The sequence below is a fragment of the Pezoporus occidentalis genome, unplaced genomic scaffold (genome assembly GCF_034315485.1).
Source record: "Pezoporus occidentalis ecotype Australia unplaced genomic scaffold, CSIRO_AGI_Poc_V1 ctg182, whole genome shotgun sequence".
Lineage (NCBI taxonomy): Eukaryota > Metazoa > Chordata > Aves > Psittaciformes > Psittacidae > Pezoporus > Pezoporus occidentalis.
This window is the reverse complement of record NW_026913662.1, coordinates 2,433,720-2,453,650: the sequence shown is the minus strand read 5'-3', so window position 1 is coordinate 2,453,650 and position 19,931 is coordinate 2,433,720. Positions and strand designations below refer to the sequence as shown.

General features: G+C 39.3%; 1 protein-coding gene across 1 annotated transcript in view; it reads left to right on the top strand.

Annotated features, from left to right (window-relative positions):
- Positions 1–19,931, top strand: part of VWF (von Willebrand factor) — a 130,460-nt gene that overhangs the window by 87,166 nt on the left and 23,363 nt on the right. Inside the window, exons 34-43 of the mRNA XM_062615547.1 lie at positions 3,256–3,433; positions 4,441–4,661; positions 5,642–5,834; positions 6,452–6,793; positions 12,716–12,921; positions 16,817–16,919; positions 17,029–17,103; positions 17,611–17,715; positions 18,201–18,406; positions 19,749–19,898. Coding sequence (XP_062471531.1) covers positions 3,256–3,433; positions 4,441–4,661; positions 5,642–5,834; positions 6,452–6,793; positions 12,716–12,921; positions 16,817–16,919; positions 17,029–17,103; positions 17,611–17,715; positions 18,201–18,406; positions 19,749–19,898 — 1,779 coding nt within the window. The remainder of the gene's footprint in view (positions 1–3,255; positions 3,434–4,440; positions 4,662–5,641; positions 5,835–6,451; positions 6,794–12,715; positions 12,922–16,816; positions 16,920–17,028; positions 17,104–17,610; positions 17,716–18,200; positions 18,407–19,748; positions 19,899–19,931) is intronic.

Below are 19,931 nucleotides of genomic sequence, written 5' to 3'. Positions count from 1 at the left end.
CAGATGTCAGGTTTAATTTTTGTTGGTGATAAAGCACAATTTCCTTTTTGACTAAAATGGTTTTGGAAGAAAGGAGGCCAAGCTCCAGTGCATATAAAAAGCAACCAAACTTTCAAATGGCAGCCTTTAGGGTGATTTTGTGTTACTTTTTCTGTCAGCCAGGAAGAAAAAGGGTTTTAGAAGGCACTGCCAACATGGTAGCCATTGCTTTTTGGAGCAGGCTGTTGAGCATCCCCTGGTACCTATAGAACACCATGGAAGTGTTCTGCCTCTGGTGTTCAGCACCACACTCTGACAGTGTTAGAGTTACCTTACTGGCAGTAATGTACCATGATTGGTTTCTTACCCTGTTGCAGCATAGTCCACAAATTCACAGGGATGAAAAATCAAGGCTCTTTCCTAATTCAGAAAACAGAGGCTCTTACGTCAGATCCATAATATTTCAGGCATTACTCAGGGAGTTACTTCAGGAGGCTCAGTTCCCCAAGTGGGATGTCTGTCATGCACCTGGAGATTGTGGGAACTGACCTCTTGCAGTTTACAAGGAAACCAGAGTTCTCAGGATCAAAAATCTCAGCTTAAATCCTATCAACATAGTGAGTAATATGATTTGTTACAGTTTTTTAATTTTTTTTCTTTTTTTAATTACCCTGGAAATTACTATTGAAGGAAGAGTCATTGCTAAGGTCAATTTTAGTAGCAGAAAGACAGAAGATCAAATGTGCTAGGTCAGGCCAAAAAATCCATCTGATCCCCTGTATTATGTGGCCAAAAATAGAAACTGTGGAAAATATGAATAAGTATATATGAAAATTCCCTGAACTGTCATAGTTTTGAACAATTTGACTTAGGGGCTCTCTAAGCTATGAGTGGCACCTTTTTGTGTTTGATTGTGCTCAATAATTTTCTCCTCCATGAATTTGTTCAGTCATTCTTTGAATCCATGTAAGTTTTTAGTACTGATCATACTCAGCTGCAAGAAGTTCCAAGAATGCTAAGTACAGGCCATGTAAAGAACCACTGTTTAAATATTTGTACTTCCCAGCTGACAAAATGTGAATGATTATGATTAATTTTTTAATGTAGTTAATTTTCATCAGTAGTCTGATGCTTCTAAGCAAGCATAAAGGTGATAATAGAAGCTTAGGTACTCATATTGGTAGCACTTTATCATTAAATGATCATTATAGTGATTTGCGTTTTTAGTCTACATATGGTAATAAAACCCACATTCCTAAACTAGCAGTTTCCATAACATGACTTTCCTAGTATTGTTCAGCCCTTGGTTTAGAGAACAAACAAGCAAAATTCAGACTAAATTATAAGGTGCCAGCTGATGAAGGTGGTTAAGATATGTGACTCTCTCTTGCAGATGCACAATAAGAGAAAGAAATAGTGTGCAAGTTCAGGTCTGTAGGTTCAGAGGTCCCTTAGAGAGGAAGTCTGAGGCTTCCTCCGGTGTGCTGGCAGGCTCATCGGTTTCAGCAGACTTATCCTTCACGATTTAGAAACCTCTGCTTTTGCTTTTCTTTCTGTCCTTTTTTTTACTCCTACGATTTCACATCAATTGGGATTTAGGCTTTCTTTGCCTTCAGAGTCCCTGCGTTTTCCTCCGCACCAGAATTCTCCCTTTTTTTTGGATCCTTCAACTGGTATTTTTGCTTTAATGTGCTGTGCTTTGCTTTTCCTTTCCAGCTCTTAGGTGTTTTCCAATAGATGTCCTGTTAAGGCGTGAAATAAAAACAATTAAATATGTATGGAAGCCAGAGGGTCCTTTGCCAGACTTGCACAGCTGTATATGTACCCTTCCAGGTGCTCCACATTTATGGAGTTGTAGGCAAGACAACTATAATTAAAAACCATTCAATTTTTTCCTATCTAAATGTTTTTTCCATACTTAAAGCTCCTCATGTTACTTTTTCACAGCCTCCTTTAGGCTTATAAATCTGAAAAGGATTAAGTCACTTTCAGGACAAGTTGCCTTCTCAAAGTCCTGGAACATACAAAGCAGGTCCAGTAAATTAACTCGTATTTACTATGTAAGTTTTCATGACTGCAAATCTGGCAGTTCTCTTTTAGATTGATGGTATCACATAGCTCAGAGATGCAGAGCAATGCTTCCAAATCACTGTTCTTGGTTTGCATGTTAGTGCCAAGAATAGTCTGTGAATTATGTTGCGAGTACCTAGGTATTTTATCACTTTGCTCTTCTTTTTCATGGGAATGATAGGTAAACTGAAAAAGGAGATGATGGGAGATGACCTTGCCCAATAGCGATTTTCTTCCCCATTCATTTCTGCTTGTGGATATCAAGAAATATTATCCAGTTCATAGAACCACTGTCTAGCTTGTTACTGATGTTTCTGGACTCACCTCTGTAGAGACAGGTCTGGAAATGGCTGCTTCCCATATTCAGGGATATTCTTGGGAATGCAGAACTCGGGGATGAATGCTGTTTTGAAATTCATAGAGCCTATTTGCAGAGCTTTGTGGGGCTGGAGGCAGAGAGCTCAGCTTTTTGCAGATATGAGTCTTGAGATATCCCAGATTGTGACCACATCTATTTCTCTGTCATTTAGTAGTATGTAGTGTATGTAATGTATGTAATTTTGCTGCCTTAAAATTTAGACTGTCCTTTAGAAGATGAGAATATTTTTTGCATTTTATTTTCAATTTTACAAAACCATTACATATGTCTAATAACATTAAACTGGTAAAAGAACAATTTCCCTTTGGGAAGGGAGGAACTGTTTTAAAGTTTTGGAGTTGTGGATAAAGTAACTGGAGTATTCTATACCTTTCTAGCTTGGAACAAATATTGTTAATTCCTGCTGTGCCATGTCCATCTCTGGCTTATGAAAACTAAAGGCTTTGACATTTAAGGAAAGGCTAAAGGGAATTCTTTGTTCACTATGCTATCCATGCATGCTGTAGGATGGCTAAGCTAACAATAGTTGAAGTACCAGATACTTCATTCTGCTGTAACAAAACATCTCCTGTTCTAGACTATTATCTTTTGCTTGGGATTTCAGAGTCTATTTCTTAGTGTTGCTAATTTAAACTTTCTCATCCTTGTGAAGTCGTTAATACACTGCATTCTATTATTTAATTATCCAGGGCTAATTTGAGTAGCACTGCTGTCAGTGTCACTTTACTTGCTAGCTGTAGGATTGTGGCAGCAGTCAAGTTTTGCATTTTTTTCCCCCTCCATCCATGTTCCTTTCAGTTCTTAAATATCCATGTCTTCCTACCTAGCCTGGTGATAAATGGACGTTACCAGACCAGTGCCACACTGTGACATGCTTTCCAGGAGATTACACAGTTCTGGAGAGTCACCAAATTAACTGTGAAAGGATGCCAAAACCAGTATGTCACAGCAATCTTCCTGCTGTTAAGATTGAAGAAACCTGTGGCTGCCGATGGATGTGTCCATGTGAGTATCTATCTTTGCATGTATGTCTCTCTCTCCCCATTGCTTGAAATGTTTATCAGACATCTTAGAATCACAGAATGGTTTCAGTTGGAAGGGAAATTAAAGCTCATCCAGTTCCAACCCCCCTTCCCTGCACTTTATGGTGAAACAAGGGATAGGCTCAGCTACTGTGTCTTTTGGTACACCTCAGCCTGAGTTTGGGGGCTGAGCCTTATGTCCTCTCTGTGGAAAATGCACTATAGTCACATGATTTCCATACAAATTAGTTAAGATATTTATTTTGAATTAAATGTCAAAAAGGTCAGCTCCAGTAAATCTTAAAGGTTGTAGCTATACAAAAGAACACATTTCTTCAGCCTAAGCATGCATGCTATTACATCTAAAACTTGCAGAAATCTCCAAAACAGGAACTTGTAGGTGCTACAGCATTTAAATCCTGTTCTGAGGCTGAATCTCTTTGGCTTTGATGAAGCTTAGGGTGATTGTACTTCCCAATGTAATTCTGAAGATTTGGTTTACATTTAAAGTATTATAATTACTTTTTAAAAGTAAATCAGAACCCTATATAAACCTTTCCTTTATAATGCATAATCTCAATTTAAAGTGTCCTCTGTCTATATCTTTAAGGCATGGCTTGAAATACCTAAGTGGGGTAGCTAGATTTTGATCCCTCAACTATTAAACATCTAAATTTTAAACATCCCAAGTTATAACATTCCCTTAAGAACATTTGATTATCCAAAACCTTGAAAGCTAACATTTCAGTTTGGATGCAGGTATTTCAAAAGGTTAGAAGGATTTTAGTTGAATGATCATAAATATTTTATAAAGTTTAAAAGAGACTTGGTAATACGTATCTATAAAAAGTGCATCTGTAATAAGTTTTTCAATCCTGAATACACTGGTAACAACATCAATTGGTTCCACATGCTCATGACAATTGTGAAGAAATAGTATTTGAACAAAAGCAGACGCCTATGGATTTTTCTTCCCTCATTGATTTACAGGTTTCTGTATAGGAAGTTCCTCTCGACATATTGTCACATTTGATGGGCTGAATTTTAAGCTGACTGGCAATTGCTCCTATACCTTGTTTCGAGACATGCAACATGATGTTGAAGTTCTCCTCCATGAAGGACCATGTAGAGCAACACCGAAGATGAACTGTATGGACTCCATTGAAGTGAAATATCGTGGTGTATCTGTTCAGCTCTTCAGTGACATGGCAGTAAGCTAAATACAATGAAGTGATCTGTGCATTGTCTGCTCATGCTATAGAATTCAGGTTACAAGGACAAATTTGTTCCCTTTATCCAGTCTCTGTTCCCCTTGCAGCCTACACTTAGGCTTCTGAGCAAACGCTTCGTTTTCATTTCATGATACAATGTATGTTCACATAACAAGCAAGACACGTTTCTCCTTTTGTTCTCCCTGTTGTTCTGGTGTGACAGTATCAAAAACATGGGATTTGGCAACATCTCCCTGACACTTCTGTTCAAAGGCAGGGATTATAGACAGGACATGCTGCACTCCATGCTCTACTCTGATTCTTCTCTTTTGGCAGAGATCTTTTGCACAATATCATCATGTGGTGTATGAGAGAGCAGCGTATTCTTCACAAATCTATGCATCACTGGCTAATTAAGAGCTAGGAGGTTGGTTATTACCTTGCATGCAGGTGGACCTCAGCATTAGAAGAAAAGCCAGTTTAGTGTGCGTTACTTTTGTTTTATAGGCAGAGAAGTATTCAAATTCAATACAGCACATTTTTCAATCTCTGGGTTTCTCAGGCATATAAGAGTTGGCTAGCCTGCAAAGGTGGTATCTTCTGACTTATGTGGCAAAATAGGATGGACCAAAACGCGCACACCCACTTCTGCATGGTGATAGACATCCTTGACTTTAACTGAGGTTCATTGATAATCATGTCATTAGATACTATCTTGTAACTACATGATGCTAAAGGAATGCACTTGTATAGGAAAATGTTGAAAGAGTTGTTCATATAATACCCAGGATGAAGGTCAATTAGTTTTGTACATTTTTAGACTCAATAGAAAATTTCAGTTTGCAAAATGAATTCTTACATCCAGAATCAGTTGGGTCTTTAAATACTTATGAAGCCAAAATGTTTTTCAGCTGTAAGACTGGGCTAATTTTTAACTGCTTCCTAGAACTTAAGTGATGATCTTTCCTTCTTGAAAACAGGTGACTGTTAATGGCGAAAGGGTTCATATCCCCTATTCTAGCAGCTTGTTTGAAGTCACTGTTTATGGATCAATAATGCATGAAATCAAGTTTGTACATCTTGGACATAATCTCACATTTACTCCAAGAAATAATGAATTTATTCTTAAACTTAATTCAAAGAGCTTTTCTTCAGGAACACAAGGGCTTTGTGGTAAGTAATTTTAACAGCTTCCTACTTGGGGTTCAACTGCTATTTATGTTGTAATTCATGTGGCTCTGAACCTGTGAACTCTGTTTGAACCAATCCTCAATTGTTAGCACATTGCTGATCTATGTAGGTTTTTCTACTGTGGCCATCAAAGCTCATTGACTCCCAGTAGTACTTTAGAAATAACAGGCTAGTCATCTTCCATGTTTACTTCGTGCTATCTTCTCAAGGATGATTTTTTTGTTGTTGTTGTTTTTGTTTTGTATGGGTTTAACGTTAGGCTCTTACATATACATTTATGTGGCAGACACGACTTATGCTTGCAGTGAAGATAAAAGGTTTGTGAGGGGTACTGCTATCTGGGAGAATTAATTCTATGGTATTCTTAATGCTACATTAGTTTATACCTCTGTGGCATAGCCTGTACCTCCTGTAATAAGCAAATGGGAAACAAGACCCAGGGTTTTTATGCCTCTACTGGTAATAGCTGTAAAGAGCTTCATTCATTCCTCTTCTCCTTGGCATTCAGTGAGTGGCCCTAACCTGTCCTGTTTTCTCTAGGTTTATTTTATTGCTGACTGTATTCAGAGATTTTCTTTTCCTTTTACTCACCCTCCTAGGGGTGTGTGACCAGAATCATGTCAATGACTTCACATTACGTGATGGCTCTGTCACTTCTGACAGCAACGTATTTATCCAAGACTGGACAGTGGAAGAACCAGGAAAGATCTGTGAAATCCGGAGAGAAGAGAGATGCTCTGAGCATGCAGTGAGCCACTGCCACCTTCTGCTCTCTGATCGGTTTGCAGAGTGCCATAGGTTAATCTCCCCCAACATGTTCTATGAGGCCTGTGTAGAGACCAGCTGCTATGAGGATGAAGCCTGCGAAATGATAACTTCTTATGTTCACATCTGCATGGAAAATGGGGTCTGCATAAACTGGAGAACACCTGACATTTGTCGTAAGAGGCTTACTCTACCTTAAAACTGATCTAGAAACTGTCTTACTTGATGGTGGTGGTGACAGTGGCCATCTTGCTGTGTAATAGGCAAAAGTTCCAGATCAAGTTTCCCATACAAGTCATATTGCAGGTCTGATAAGTGGTTTGTCATTTACTAAGTTGCATGTTATGGAAAAAAGTATTTCTTGGGAAACTGCTAACTAGGAAAATGCAAGGTAGTTATGCAAGGATAAAGGGATAACCTATGAAATAAAAATACTGTGAAAGCTGTGCACAGATAAACATTTCTATGTGACAGTATGTAACTGCAGCCAATCATGGGGCCACATTTGGACTGAGAATCTGCTCTGAATCTGCCAGACAGTTTTAGCTGTAGATACCATTGCTTTGATACAGACACTGGAGGATCTGTACAAGGCAGACAGGGAAACTCAGAATTTGGACTAGTGGAACTGCTTCCCAGCCTGTCAGTGTCGTAGCTGCAGATAATGGCAGAAAATGCAGAAAAAGACTTTTCTCTTTAATAGTTTCACAAATTCCCCACATTCCAACTGAAGACTAAACCTTTAGACTGTGATGGAAGAGCCAGTATGACTTTAAGTTTCTACTACAGTGAAAAGGGAACCAGCCATTCTCTTTGGTGTTGTTTCTTGCCAGCACATGCCAACTACACTGATTAAACCAGCTGTAATTTGCTTTGCAAATCCGGTTCTCCTTCTGGCTGTGTTTTGCTTGTGTTTTGGAGGTGAAGAGTTTGTGCTGTGAGAAAGCAGTATAGCAGGATGCGAGTTTTGCAAATTGCCCTGAGCCCGATAGAAGCAGGACAAGCATGCTACTGCTAAATTCAGATGTTTGTCACTATGTATACCTACCTCCTTAAATTCTTATAGACATAAGAAGTTCTACCCTTTCTTTTTTTTTCTTTTTTTTTCTTTTTCTTTTTTACCTTTTTTTTTTTCCTCCTGACAGTCCTAATATGAGTCACACCTAAAGATGTCCCAAAAATGTAAAATATAGTTAAGTAAATATAAGTAACTCTTGAGGTGGCTTGTTTCACATTTTCTCCTGTTAGCCTGTCTGCAGTGATGGATACAGACATTCAGATATTCATTCAATATTTCTGGTTTAGTCAAGTATCTAAGGTGTATGCATGTATGTATGTAGGTATTTTCTTTCCCAGCTAGTGCCTCATATAGTTTCTTGAGATCCCATTTTTTTTTCATGTCTCTTGTATCTCCAGTTTAATCAGTTCTTGTTACCTTGCTTTCTTTTCCCTCTTGCTGCCCAGGTAGTGGAAAGCTAGCCTCCTAAAGGCATGACAGCATAAAAGCTCAGTACATATTTTGGGTTTGTTCATGTTTTAAACTCGAACAGAGGGGATGATGGGATAGGAAGTTGGGAATGTCAATGTGAATTTGGCCTGAGCTTCCAGTTACTGTCTTATATATATGGTTAGATAAGTTATTGAATAACATGTTACTTTTACAGACTTAATCTTGAACAACACAGTCTGTTTTAGTGCTGTTTTAGTCTGTTTTTTTTTTAGTGCTTTAGTTAGACTTTGCAAATTGCAATGTCCAAGGCTGAATGACACCTTAATAACTATCTGCAGTTTTCAAATTCCCATCTTGTTACACAGCGTGTACAAGGACAGACAAAGAGTTGCCCATTTTAACATCAGTTGCATAAAACAGTTGTTAATGGCCTAACAATATCATCATATTCTTTCTTCAAGTAGGTGCGTGTGTGCAACTACCAAAATGAAATCACCAATTACAGGACATTATACAGGTTACATTAATGTCTAAATAGACAACATAGCTTAATCACTGTACCACTACATATTTAATAGCAATGTCACCATTCTTGAATACCTTGCATCACTCTCCCCACTCCAGTGAATCTCTGTCATTTTTGTGGAGTTTGATTTGGGGTTTTGACATGCCTTACTGGGACATTTCAAACAGTAGAAGTCCTTCGTGACTGCTCTGCCTGGATGGGTGAATATCCACTGTAATGTCTGACAAAGGCAGCGCCTGCTGTCCATTCTGTGCTCATTCACTTCCACTGCCTGAGTTTTCCTTCTGCTTTTTGGAATGGGGGATGTGTTGAGTGGAATCTTGTAGACTCCAGCTTTGTGTCAATGGATGGAAAACTTTACTTCAAGGTGGGAATGCATTGTGAGTAAGATTATTTATTTCACTTGCCTTCTTCTTCTCCCCCCTGACCTCACACTTAGTAGACCTAAGTCATAGCAGCTTGTAGCTTCCACTGATAGCCATGTAACTGTAACTCTGAGGCATAGAATATGCACCTCTTGAGCAGGCTCACCCTTACAATGAATGCCTGCTTAATAGGGTTTCCACTTCAATGACAGTATGGTTTTTATCTTAATGTGAAGATCATAGCGATTTTTAACACATCACTGTGTTACTAGGATTGACACATGTCCTGATTCAGCTTTGTGTGAAGGGGAAGCTTTATTCACCAGGAAATAGGATTGTTTATATAGTGACTTATGATATATTCATTCTGCAGTTACAAAAAAAATAGCAGCCCCCATAAAGATGACAAAGTCAGCTTTGAACTGTGTAACTCAAGTAACAGCATCAGTCAGCAAATTTTGCTCAGAAGGTAAATGACAGCAGCAGCAGTGGCAGTTGTTAATCTTCATATGCTGATGTTTCCATGAGTGCTTCTCAGCAGCAATTTAACCTCATTTAAATACAATGTGGACATGCCCTCTAGGTACTTACCAATACTAGCTTCCAGATGAATGAAATTTAGATTGGTAGTTGATACTTGTATGGTGTATAAAACAAACTGCTAGTTGGTACTGCTCAGTAAAGCTGTGGTTCTTAGAGGTGGATGCTGGTGACATTCAGCAGCTGCAGGGATTCCTGGAAAAACATTTCACTTGAAAACATTTTTCATGAGTCATTCTGGTCATTGGTGGGATTTTATCTTTCACTGGGTTTTTTTGCAGTCCCAGGTTAGAAAGCAGATGCATAAAAGGCTGTGCCTACTTAGCTAAGGAGCAATGACATCTGGCAGAGAAGCAAGAATGAGGGTCAGGAGGAGAAAGGAGCAGCAATGGGATACAAGAAACCTTTAAGCCAATTCTGCTAATGAAGGATTTGTGTAGTGGAGCTACACTGAGATTATCTGCTGCTGTTCATTTGCTGTGTAAGCAAGGCTTGCTGGTGAGGACCATAACAGCTGACGGATTTAAACCATGACTTGGAGATCAGCAGTATGGGGGTGGCTTTACAACTGACTTCAGCTGATCCGGGGCAGTTTTTCTGTTCCTCTTCCACCTCCAGCCGTGAATTCCCACTCCTTTTGCTGTGCTGACACTAGCCCTGCATGCTGCTTAGCAAGCTGTGAAAAGTAGCTATAAAAGGGAAAAAAGTGGCAGCAGGAAAGAGCAACTGAGGTGAGAAGATTAAGGAAGAGAGGGGACTGCTCCATTTGATGGCAGCACTTATATAAGTTGGTTTATTGTGGCCTTGCCATCATTCCCAAGAACATTGGGAAAACCTTTCTAAACATGTTCATTTGAGTAAAGAAGACTGTTAAGGGAGATTTAAGAAAATGTGCCTGAGCAATGCAGGGAGGTTGGCTGGCAGCTGATGAGCTATTGGCCCTGGTGCATTATTCACTCCAGCTTCATCCGCACTGGGGTTTTAGCTGTCCTTTAGGCTGTACATGACAGTGAGGCAAAAGGCAAGCCAGCAGTATGTGACCTCAGGAGATAGCTAGCTAGCTGCTAAATTTGTGCTAAACTATCCTACTGCTAAGGAGTGGAACTGCTGCCTGAAAGGGCATGTGTCTTTCTCCATGTATCACGGGTTTGAAAAACAACCCCTCCCCTAAATATTCATTTAGTACTTTAACCAAGGATGCTCTGTCTTGTCTTATCTACTTGAGCCTTATTTTACCCTTTTCAAGACCTGCAGTCTTTTCCTTTTTGTTCAGAAACAACAGACATTTGAGGTGAGCACTGGAATAGCCAGCCAGGAGGGTGGTTTGCTAAAATACTTGTTTCTAAGGCTGACTGTTGGGGGTCCTTCATGCCTCATCACATTCCATACCTCTGGCAGAATTTTTCAGACAAAAAGCAGTGTTACCTGTAAATCATGTAGTACTTGGCCAAATCTCTGGACTAGAAGGGCAGTAATGTGTCTGAGGTGGCTTTCTATAGTCACCTGATTGTCATTGTGCCAGCGGGATGAAGGGATGGTTAGGATGATTTTCTGGGCATTGATGGAGTGTATCTGGCGTCCATGGATTGCTCTTCATTGCATTTTGGTTCCTCATTGCATTTTTCACATACCTGCTTCCTTAATGTCAGCCTAAGGGGAGGAAGAAGAAGGAGATACATTATATGAAGTACACTTGAGGCTTTAGCATTGGTACTCATTCTGCTTTAGAGCTCCCCAGGTTCTATGCTGATGGACATCAACATTACACTGTAAAATAATCTAATTTTGTGTAGAGAAGACTTACCAGATTTGCTTTAGGCTAGTGGTAGATAAGGAAGATGGAAACCAGTGTGCTGAGTATATTTACTAACACTGGAATAAAAAAGTAAATGACACACTACCTTAAGTGCTCTGGATGTATTTTCACACATTCATTAGAGCTGACGAGAGACCATCACAGGCAATAACCACTAGTGCAAACTCTAGGCCCCTTGTTTGCAGAACTCTTTCTGGAAATGACTTTTTTTCTGGAAAACATAGTATAGCCTAGGTAGCTGCTAGTACAGGTTTATAAACAGGTGATTTATCCTGTTTTATTCAGATAGATCTTTTTGTGTTTTCAGAATCTAACCAAAGCATTTCATGGTGGGATTGGACTCCCCATCAAGTTCCTGTGGCTTTTCAAGTTCCTTTGCCTTGCTGAACTATGATGATTATCCACAAATACAACTATAGACTCCAGCACACTGGAAATAATTGTACTTAGTGTGGCTTGAAACAGAAAAGGGTTAACGTTAAAGACATTTCTGTTTCCTTTGGTTGCCAAGAAGGGTGTGTGTAGACAGTTCAGCTGATGAATCTTGTTTGGTTGGGAGCTCAGGTCTTCTTTCATTAATTTTCTTTCAGTGTTTTTTGTCAAGGGACTGGGAAAAAAAGGTTTATAAACCTCACAACAGTCACAAACTGGGAAATAAGAAACACTTTTTCTAATTGAATCTGTAGAAAAAAATGAAGTAGACCTGAGGGAGTATGCTATGTGGAAGCTGTGTCCATAGGTTTCTTGAATAGCTGTAGCCTTGGTTTTGTGTTTGCTTTTAGCAAAAAATATGTTCAGTGTTGTGAACCCTTCAGTAAAATGTTGTATGTTGGCTTAGGGGAGAATGCAACTTTCCTTGATTCAGTTAATTCTGTTAATAAGACAATTAAGATGCAGAAATCCATCAGGTTCAGTTTTAAAGTACCAAAGTGTTCTGTTCTGTTAGCTTTCTTCAATTGCTTGGGAACACTGCCTCCTACCAAGTTGTTGAAAACCCTGTTTATTCAACCTTTTATTCTGTCCTGGCTTTCTCCTAATTACAGACAGTTACCAATGCTTCTCTAATATATGTAGAGGTGGTTCTAAATTCTTATGTCACTAGCCCAGTGTTGAAAAATTTAGGTAAGATGTTCAGCTCATGTAAGCCATTTTATCATTGTAAGGGTAGGTCATACTTTGCTGATTCATGTGGTCTGAAAATGTGGCTTCAATCACTTCCCGCTGTGGATTTTGTTAGTTTTGAGAACATATTTTCAGATATGTTAGTGGCTGCAAAGACAAAACGTATTTATCTGATGATGGCTTTTGAAAAGATAAACAGAATTCTAAAGAAAGTGCAAGTGGAAACATTTATCTGCATTTTAGACCTCTCTGTCTAAAGAGATTTTTTCTCTTCCTCAGCAATGAAATGTCCCACATATTTGACATATGATCACTGCCACAGCGCCTGCATAAAGCACTGTGAGAACAGTACCAATCTCAGTGTCTGCAAGGATTATCCCACAGAAGGCTGCTTCTGTCCAGACGGACAGGTGATTTTTAATGACAGCTGTGTTAATGAAGAGGTCTGCACACAATGCGTCAGTGAAGATGGCACGCACCATCAGGTAACTATATACTTAGCAGCTTACCTTTGTGAGCGGTTGGGGTGCTACTTTTGGAAGAGAATCTGTCTTATAACTCAACTATTTTTCCCTTTGGATACTTCACTTTCTAGCTAGTTCCCCATAACTGGTCTGCTGTCAGCCCCATGCAGCTCCCCTAGTGTGAAATTGGCTGGGACGGATATAAAATTCACAGCTGGGAGTGCACAGACCTGGAAATGCATGACAAATTTGTGTGAAGGGAGGTCTAGAGAGAAGACAGGAGGGATGGCATAAGTCAATATTTACCAAGATAAGCACCTTCATTCATTAGGCTTTTACCAGCAATGACAATTTAATCATAAATCTGGAACTCTTCAAACGTGTTGTCTTTGCAAAGCTTGCCGAAATATTTCCAATGGTTGGTGGGGATCAGTGAGACTGAGATGACCTTATGTCAAGTTTATTAGTCTACCTCCTTTTTTTTTCAGATGAGAATTATTCCTTTTATGAAATTAATTATTTTAGTTTTACTGAAAATCCGCTTTCCTCAGCTAAATCAGACCTTTCCCTGCCAGAATGGGATTGGGAAGAGCTACAGGTGCTGGGAGCTAGACTGCTGTGAAAGTATCAGTTGATTTCCCTTTCAGCATCGCACAGCGGGTGTGCAAACTCCTCCCAGTGACTCCTGTTCCAAGTAATAGGGGTTGTTCCTCTTCACCCCCAGCTTCTCAACTCTGGGAGTTTTCACATAAGTCAGCCTGTCCTCCTAAATCTGCAGGTTCTGTTATGGGATTTTAAGGAGGGACTTTAATTTCAATATTTTATGGGCTTCAGATTCTCAACAAGATTTTTGGATGGACTTATCATACTCACCAAACCTTTTGTCAAAGGCATAATTGTTTTTGCAACACAGATCTTCTGTAAATAACAGAAGTCTCTGTGGATAAAGTAAAAAGACGGATTTAAGAAAGTATAAATGAATGTATGAGCTCTGAACAGCTTCATTTTACACAGACATATTTACTCACATTTCGTTCAGCAAGAAATGTGTTATAAACATTTACAGTTAAACTGAAAGGAAGCAAAGACTATTTGTGGCTGAAACATCTCTTTTAAGTACTGTTTGCATTGATTAATGTAATGACTAATGTATCAAACCTAACAGAGCAAAGACCTGTCTTTAGGCGGTAGGATGCCAGCAAGAGATGCACTTGACTTAGTGAAGCGAGTGTACTAGATAACCTTTGAAAGTCCCTTCCAACCCAGCCCATTCTGTGATTCTGTGAAGTGTTGCAGGCTTTGCAGATGGAAGAGTCTCACTGATGGCAGGGCTGCACCAGGGGTCACATGTGTGTTGGTGCTGCCTGCCCTCACACAGGACAGCCCCATTGGGGTACAGCGGTCTCGCTTTGCTATGGTTTGTGCCTTTCTGCTGCATGCAGCTACCATCAAAAGCACTGGAAAAGCATCCACCAAATGCAGTTTTGAGGTTTCTGCTGTACCAGAACACAGGAGCCTAATAGCATTCGTCCCCCTCCTGAGACATAGGTACCCTACTGATTTTGGCCGTGAGAGGAAAGACACAGGGAAAGTGTGTTCTTTCGTCCCACAACTGCGTTATCACAGTGATGTTTTTCAAAACAAAAGGTTAGAGTTTTCTGAGGGATAGAGTACACATAGCTTGTGTTAGTTTTTATGTTAAGGTTGCAGTATCTCCGTATATATGGTCATGATTTTTAATTTATGTTCTGTTTTGGATCTTTTTTTTTAAATACTGCATCATTGGATTTGTGTAATGATTATAGAGTTGGTAAAATGGAAGAATTGAAAAAAAAACCCTCAGTAATTTTTGTAATAAAAGGAATAGGGGAAAAAACCCTTTATTATTTCTCTTGAAGGAAAAATAGCTTTTAATGTTTGTAATCACTGCCTTAAACACAGATCAATTGTGTGCAACTCTTGGTGACCCTTAGAACTCTAGTTATTGTATTATGATTCTGTATGAAATCATTACTGCAAATGCAGATTAAAGCCTAGGATCTGAGTGCCTCAAATCCCTGAATCCTTGTGCAATGCAGTGCATTTTCCATTTAAATAATTGTTTCAAGCTCTCATGAGGAAAATCTCAGTGCACATCTTGGGAATGACATCTGCAGTGGTATCTACTTGTTTCTGCAGAGGTTCTGAAATCCATGAGTTGTCACATGCCCCTTAATAGGGTTTTAACTGACAACTTCTCATCTGTACCCCAGTGGCAAGGCTTAGATGCAGCTGCTGTGTGGATGGGGAGGTGGAGTGCAGGGGAGGATTGGATCACACAGACATTTTGCATCTCCACCATCGCAGGATTAGCTACGTGAGCAATACAACAGGCAGTGCAACTGGTGGTGGGTTATGATGTTCTTAACCCCCTTCTTTCCGCCTGCTGTTCATTCCTCTGTTCCTTTCTACCCCCATCCCCCTCCCCCCAGATCATGCTTGGGTTTATGGGATTCTCAGTGCCAATGCTCGTACACAGTTCTACTAACATCATGCTCTCTCTCGTCATTTCTTCTGGTGTTAGAAAGAAGCTCCTACCTATGCTGAAGAAACCCTGTGTGAAAATCATGGCTGATGAAAATGTTAGAGTGAATGTTGTGATTCTTTTTCTCTGGGTCTTGAAATGTCCACACCCTTCTCACCACCACCTGCAAATGTAGGCATTCTCGATCATCTGCCTTCTTAGGGCTTTTTAACCCTGAGGCCATTGAATACTCTGGCAGAGGGCTCCAAGTTGTTTTTCCTAGCTCTGAAATGATGTTCTTTACTAGCAGTACATTGATGCAAGCCTTCTTTGACTAAATAGATTTCCTAAAGATTAACCAACCCTATGTGGTTTGGTTCCTTAGCTTTGTTAAATCTCCAGTTGGATTGTTCTAGCATGCCTGGTGTCTTATCCTTGTCATGCTGTTAACCTTTGAAATTAAACTGTCTTTTCAGACTCCTGTGATGTCAGTATGCTTAGATATTTCATTCCTTTCTTCTTATTAATGAAGATCTCAGCAAACTGTTGTTTTTAAACTGCTCTCCAAAGTTTTCTGGATGACACCTTTTTACCTTTGTCTTTGTCTTAACCTGTTCTGTATGTTCTCACCCAGAACCTAGACTGACTGTGCAAATTAATGCTATTGTCCCATTGTGGACCTTTTTACTCTTCCTATACATGTGGGTGTTAAATGTGAATAGGTTTTTATAGGTAATTACATCTCTAACATTAATGATTTCCTCCTCTGTCATGAGGAGTAGTGGTTAAAGAATGATACACCTTATTGGCAGTTTCTGTATGTGCTTATTAGCTCCAGGTAGCCACCACAGGGACAGTTTCAGATTTGGGGTTGTTCTAGTGCTTTTCCAGTACTCAGGCCACTGGCAAATCAAGTGATGACACCCCACATATTCTTAGTTTAAAATATGCTCTGTTTATTTCTCTGTGTTTAAGTACTACTAATTTGGGAAAGCGACCACTTCTGTATATTTCCTAAAATATTGTTTCCCATATTACCACTGAACATCCAATCATGGTATGTAGTTGTGCAAGTCTGCTGTTACTTGCAATAGCCTGCAACTGCATTTATATCATCTGGATATTTTTCATGTTTAAAACAATAGTAATTCCTCATCCCATTCATGCATTCTTTACATCTTTTGCTAAGCTGGTACACTACAGTCATTTCAGAATTATGTGTCTCCTTAGTTTCTTACTGTTGACAGAGCAACCAACCAATCCTGTATAGAGTCTTCTGGTTTTCAAATAAATGTTGCTCACCCTCACCCACTCCCATGCCCAACATACCAGTGAATGGAATATTTGGTTTCTTTCTAACAATCTGTTTGGTGTTTTCTTTTCTTTTTTTTTTTTTTTTTTTTTTTTTTGCAGCTTATGGAAACATGGATTCCTGCTAATGAGCCTTGCAAGATCTGCACATGTCTCGATAACAAGAAAGTAAACTGCACGGTCCTGCCTTGTCCTACTGCCAAACGTAAATTCATTTATCTCTAAGTATGATTGGACTTGCATTGATGTTTCTGTTACCTAGGTTTCTAGTTCTTATCCAAATTTGTTTTGTGGATGTTTTCTTCCTACTCCAGCTGTTCAGTGTGGTCCCTGTGAAGTCCCTCGTCTGCGCAGGGACTCCAGCCAGTGCTGCCCTGAGTATGAGTGTGGTAAGTTCTTATAAACTATTGGAATCTTCTGGATCCATACTTTTACCAGATCCTTCAGAGGTATACATTCTCTTTTCTTGTTTAATGCAGTGCTCTATTTTTGAAACCGCTGAATGACTGTACAATCATCTGCATGGAAAAACAACTCCTGGGGATATGAGTCCATATCTCACTTGACTTGTCCCTCTTTCTGTAAGAGATGAGGAAGGGACTGGAGCAATTTGTTTTTCTCTAAATGATGTTAGCATGGTCATTTTTCAAGTATCTATTTTTGAATGGTCTATATTTGCACATTAAATATAACATTAGAACCTTAATCCTCATAACCCAAGCTTGAACTGTTCCCTAAGCTATTTTGAAAACAAGCTCTGATCTGCTGAATTCTTCTTACTTTATATTTTAGGATAGCAATTGAGGGTAGGGAAAAAAAGTTTAATGGGGATGTCTTTTCTTGAGGGCTAACTGGTGAGGCGTGGTCTTAAACACTCTCTCAATTTCTCTTCTTAGTCTGTGATCTGGTTTCCTGTGATTTGCCTCCTGCCCCTGTCTGTGAGTTTGGCCTGCAGCTTGCTCTGACCAACCCTGGAGAATGCAGACCAAATTATACATGTGGTAAGATATTTATGTTTTTTAGCAGGGAGTGACACTGGAACATTGCATTTGAGCAACACTGATGATTTCCTTTAGACATTGTTTTTTTTCCTCTGAAAGGCTTAATTTTGGAGCCAACAGACACCCATTATTTCACAGACTTGGAAGAAGGGTATTGTTGGCACTTTCTGAGTATGCTTTTGAATTAAGGAAAACAGAAACATTTTACTCTTGGACTTGTATGTTCTGACCCTTATGCTTATTTTATAAATGTTTTTGATTGTATATGACTCAAGAAGTTTTTGGCAGAGTAGGAACTTTACCTTGAACCTGCAGCACAGTCTTTGACCTGGGTCTTTTATATTTGCATTACCACTTAGCCTTTAAGTAGATTTATAACAGCTTGCAGTAGCAACTAGTGCCTTGCTGCCAGAGAGCTGTCTTGTTCACTCGCGGCACTTTGAAATGCTGCGTGCTTGACATGGTACCTATGTGTTTTCTCCTAGCGTGTAACAGAGAAGCATGCAGCTTAGTTCAAAGACCTCCCTGCCCACCTCATCGAGAGCTGACTGTTAAGAAGACCGAGTGCTGTGATAAATATGAGTGTACCTGCAGCTGTATGAACTCAACAGTGAGCTGCCCTCTGGGATATCTGTCAAGATCTCTTACCAATGACTGCGGCTGCATATCTACCACCTGTGTTCCAGGCAGGGTAAGGGGAATGAGTTGTCGCTTCCACAGATGAGAGTATATTTTCTACATGGAGTGACAACACAAAAATAAGTGGGTAGCTAGGTATTAACAACCCCAATGAAACTACTGGATAATTATGCCAGAGTATTTTTAATTTACCTGTGTCTGAGGGAAATACACTTTGCATTACAGTGGTGCTTGTTTTATTATAGTCATTTATTCTGACATAACCAACCCATTAATTTGTTGTGACTTGAAGATAAATAAGTTTTTATATTTATACATATATGCATATATACACACACATATATGCCAAAACCATTTGAAATTTCAAGATCATTGAAACATTAGGAATTTTAGAGGTAACTTTTCAATTTTTAATTTCTTTCTAGCTAACAAAGGTACGTGCTTTTTGATCAGTACAGTTACTATACATTCTTTCAGTCCTATACTAACTTCACTGAAATGTTTGGGACACCTTAGACCTAAACTCCTTGTGCTCATTTATTACTTTTGCCTCTGCCTAAGAAGCATTGTATCTTATATGAACTATATTGCCACTTTAAAATGTTTGCCAAATTAATATCTGATTTTGTTAAAGCTTCACCAGGATATACTTTTACTTATTCTGACAACTTTTTATTAAGTTGTTATATTAACCTTTAAGTTAAGATTGCTTAGAGGAGAGGATGCAGGGCAATGTAACCTTTTCATTGAAGCAGCCTTCCCTAAAAGCTTAACACAGGGTTATGCTGTCTTTCAGCTCAGGAGATCAAGCCTTTATTTTCTGTTGCTAAGTAGTTCATGACCTTGCAGAAGTCATTTTATGTCTCTGTGACTTGCTCTATCTATAAAAATAAATGTTCATCTCTAATAGCATGCTGTAAAAATTACTAATAGAAAAAGCAATAAGACAAGGCACTACTTTTGTGGTAGCTGTGTTGGTCTGAGGATACAAGAGAATGAAAGCTTGTAGCTCAAGGCAGGATCTTTTCAGATCAGCTGATTTAGCTGCAAAAAGTTTGAAGTGCATGGCTCCTTCTATAAGCCTCACTGTTTATTATCTCTAAATATTGGGTCGTATTATACTTCTAGGGAAACTGAGTCAGGCCCTGACTCAGAAACTAATTGCAGATAAAATTCTGCAATTCTTTATAAAACAGCAGCTTTGGTTGCGCTTATTTTCCTTTCCCCAGCAGAGGGGCCACAATTTTAAGACCTGTGGCATTTCTACTGGGTTCAAAATACTCCATAAAATTTATGGAGGGTTTCGCATCTTAAAAAGCAGCCTTTTGGAGCCAACAGTATGCCCTTACAAACAGCAGTGTGCTTTTTCATGTGATAATTGTTGCATTCTATAGGTGTGTGTGCACAACAACATAGTCTACCCCGTTGGGACAACCTGGGAAGATGGTTGCAGAGAATGCTTTTGCACTAGTATGAGGGATGATGTTACAGGACTTCAGATGATGGAGTGTCACGACAAGACATGCAACACGTTCTGCTCTCGGGTGAGTAACATTTAAATCAGTGCATTAGCCAGC